Source organism: Drosophila persimilis, unplaced genomic scaffold, assembly GCF_003286085.1.
Source record: "Drosophila persimilis strain 14011-0111.01,24,50 unplaced genomic scaffold, DperRS2 tig00001674-arrow-arrow-pilon, whole genome shotgun sequence".
NCBI lineage: Eukaryota > Metazoa > Arthropoda > Insecta > Diptera > Drosophilidae > Drosophila > Drosophila persimilis.
Window position 1 is genome coordinate 24,608 of NW_020825546.1, and position 2,772 is coordinate 27,379.

The 2,772-nt window shown below is 47.4% G+C and overlaps 1 protein-coding gene across 1 annotated transcript; it reads left to right on the forward strand.

Moving 5' to 3' along the window:
* The first annotated feature begins 1,284 nt into the window (after positions 1–1,284).
* On the forward strand, positions 1,285–2,544 carry LOC113567085 (cysteine and histidine-rich protein 1 homolog). Its single transcript, XM_026994265.1, has 2 exons — positions 1,285–2,151; positions 2,221–2,544. Exons 1-2 carry the CDS (start codon positions 1,390–1,392, stop codon positions 2,542–2,544), a joined length of 1,086 nt encoding a protein of 361 aa, XP_026850066.1. The 5' UTR covers positions 1,285–1,389.
* The last annotated feature ends 228 nt before the right edge of the window (positions 2,545–2,772 follow it).

The following is a 2,772-nucleotide window of genomic DNA, read 5'->3' on the forward strand; positions in this document are numbered from 1 at the left end:
TCGAAAGCTCCGTTGCGATGCGCTGCACAGCACTTACGGAAGCTTAGCTCAGCTGTTCCCTACCTAGAGCTTGCCTGCACCCACCCCAACTATGCTATGCCATGCACCGATAATTGGCCCAAGGTTATTGCATGCGATATACCCGATATGCAACCGTTACACATTTCCGAACACATCCATTTGCTTCTCTCTGTTCCGAGGCTTGAGGCCAATCTATTTGCCCATTCGTGTGATACATTTTGCTACACCTGTTACAAACACCTCCATGAGCACACACCAAAGTTCGAGGCAGGATGAGTAAGAGCCCCGATGCGTTTGCATAAGAAAAGCTCTGAGCAAGAGCATTCTTGCATTCTTCTTGAACATTCACAAATTTCACACAAAAATGCCATAGGAATTGCACACAGAAATGCCAATCGATCTATTTATACTCAATATATTTACTCGTATTTACACAAGGAGCGGTTCAGGAATGTTTGTCAGTACTCGTACTCGTACTCGTATCGAAAGTGTCTAAGCAACAATTTGGCATTATCCACCATAGCCTTAGCCTGCTTCCGATACGCTCCGATGGCGTGGAGAAAAATCCAATTTTCACAGCTATTTGTTTGCCCGACCCCGACTACCCCGACTATTTTATTCAATGTAGCCCCTTTTAGGTCACTCATTCATAGACACTCGTTGCAGTGATTATCCAACTATTTGATCCCGTCCGAAGAATATTTTCCAAAAGGTCTCCTCCGCGCCGTCGGTGATCTCCTCACGCGGGCTGAATTTTGTTTTGATGAGTCGGTGTGAATCGAAGGATCATTAGCCCCATTCTTTTCATCCAACTTATCGTTAATTTCCTTCCTGTTTTGCTACTCAAAAAACAATTCGATTCAGCAGCGATCAAACAAAAAAAAAAAATTTAAAAAAAAAATAAAAAAACAGGTCAGCAGCAACATATCTAATTTGACATGTACTACATGAAACATGGACTTATAGGCACCGTAATCTTGTTTGCGATAGCAGAGCACTTTGGCGGTCAAAGAGGTTACTTTTCAGCCCACCAGTCCACCGAGACACCACCCCACCAGACCCATTGAACGCCTTGGGCCGCATTACAAATATTTTTGAGTACATTTATGTGTAGATCAAAGTGCATTCTATGAAATTAAACTATTCATGGGTGCCTACTATGCCGTTTTTCTCTGTGTGTATCCTCTGTTTTTAAATTTGTAATTTTCAGGGAACCAGCGTGGCCTTGGAAAACTCGTAACCTTGTGCTCGTACTTTACACCAGAGTATCAGTTCACTCTGCAACAACAGGCAATCAGAATTGTTGAATAAAGCACGCACACATACTGTAAAGCCAGGCCGAGGCTGCTGGCCGAAATACCCTTCAGAATGTCGAATGGCAACCCCAATGTCAACAACAACGAGCAGCCCCCAGCCGCCAAGAGGCAGCGATTGTCAGATGTTGCAAGTAAAGATGAAAGTACTTTGAATGAGATTTCGACTACTATGGACAGCAGTGAGGGTGAGGTCGGCGGGTCCTCGGGTGGTGGCGTATCCGATCTTCGTGAGCGACTGCATAACATACTGGTGTGCGTTGTGTGCCGCGAGGTTCCACAACCACACGACTTCTTTCAGTGCAGCCATGGGCATATCATGTGTGAGGACTGCAAGACCGCCGTTCTGGCTGTTGCCATCTTCAATAAAACGCGTGCCTGCTGCCCCAGTTGTCGATCGCTCATTAGAAACTACGATCAGGAGCAGAATCTAGTGGTGCGCCAGACTCTCTGGGAGCTACCCATCAGCTGCCCCAGCTGCAATGACCAGTTCTCAGATAGGAAAGATCTCTCCAGACACTTGGAGTTCGTTTGTGAGGGGCGTGTGGTTTGCTGCAAGTACCACTGCCTGGGCTGTTCTTGGAAGGGCCCCTACAAGGACAGCGTCTCACATGATTCCGACTGTAGGTTTCCCCAGAAGCAGGGAAAGGAGATCCTAGATATTCTGCTGCATGTCGAGGACAGGGAGCTTGAGGCCCAAAAGCCCGTGTTGCAGCTCCATCGGGTGCTGAGTGCTAGCCGGGTGGAATTTTTCACCTTGAGAATGAAGTGGATACACCGCTCAGAGGGTTTACATCCACGGACCCTCGAGTCTGAGGTAAGGTTTTGGAGAACCAGAACTCGTCTGCAGCATACCTCTGATGATCTCTTATCCCGATTCCCACAGACGATTCGTGCCTTTGAGGAGTATTGGGTGCTGCGTCTACGTCTGAAAAGAGCTGGGGAAAAAATCACCGTCAGCGGCCAGCTATTGCTTTCGACTACCCCACGAGTGTCCCTCATGGTCGACCATTTGATCCAGATGCCGCAGAGTGTCTGCAGCGCCAAGCAGCTCCACGACATACGCCCGCGTATCTACCGCCATATTTTCGATTCAACCGGCAAGTGCGCAAACCGCCAGAAGCTTCCCTTGGCGGGACCTCAGGCCCTGTACCGGCTATTTGCCATGACCCGGATCCAGCTCCGTTTGTGGATGTTTTTGCATTATTGAGCTGACGCTAAAAACCTTTAAATTGTAGTTTAAACCTTTATTGGGCACAACATCTTTTGATTTGATTTTTAAATTCGTTGCTTTAGAGCTGCATTTTTAGGGTTTGGGCGCCTTCTGGATCTGCTCGTTCACAGCAAGACCTTCTTCAGCAGCAGCCTTGACCTTATCATGGAAGTCGTGCAGAAGCAATCGAGTAAATTAGGCATACGTTTTTGTCTGGTCTGTTAA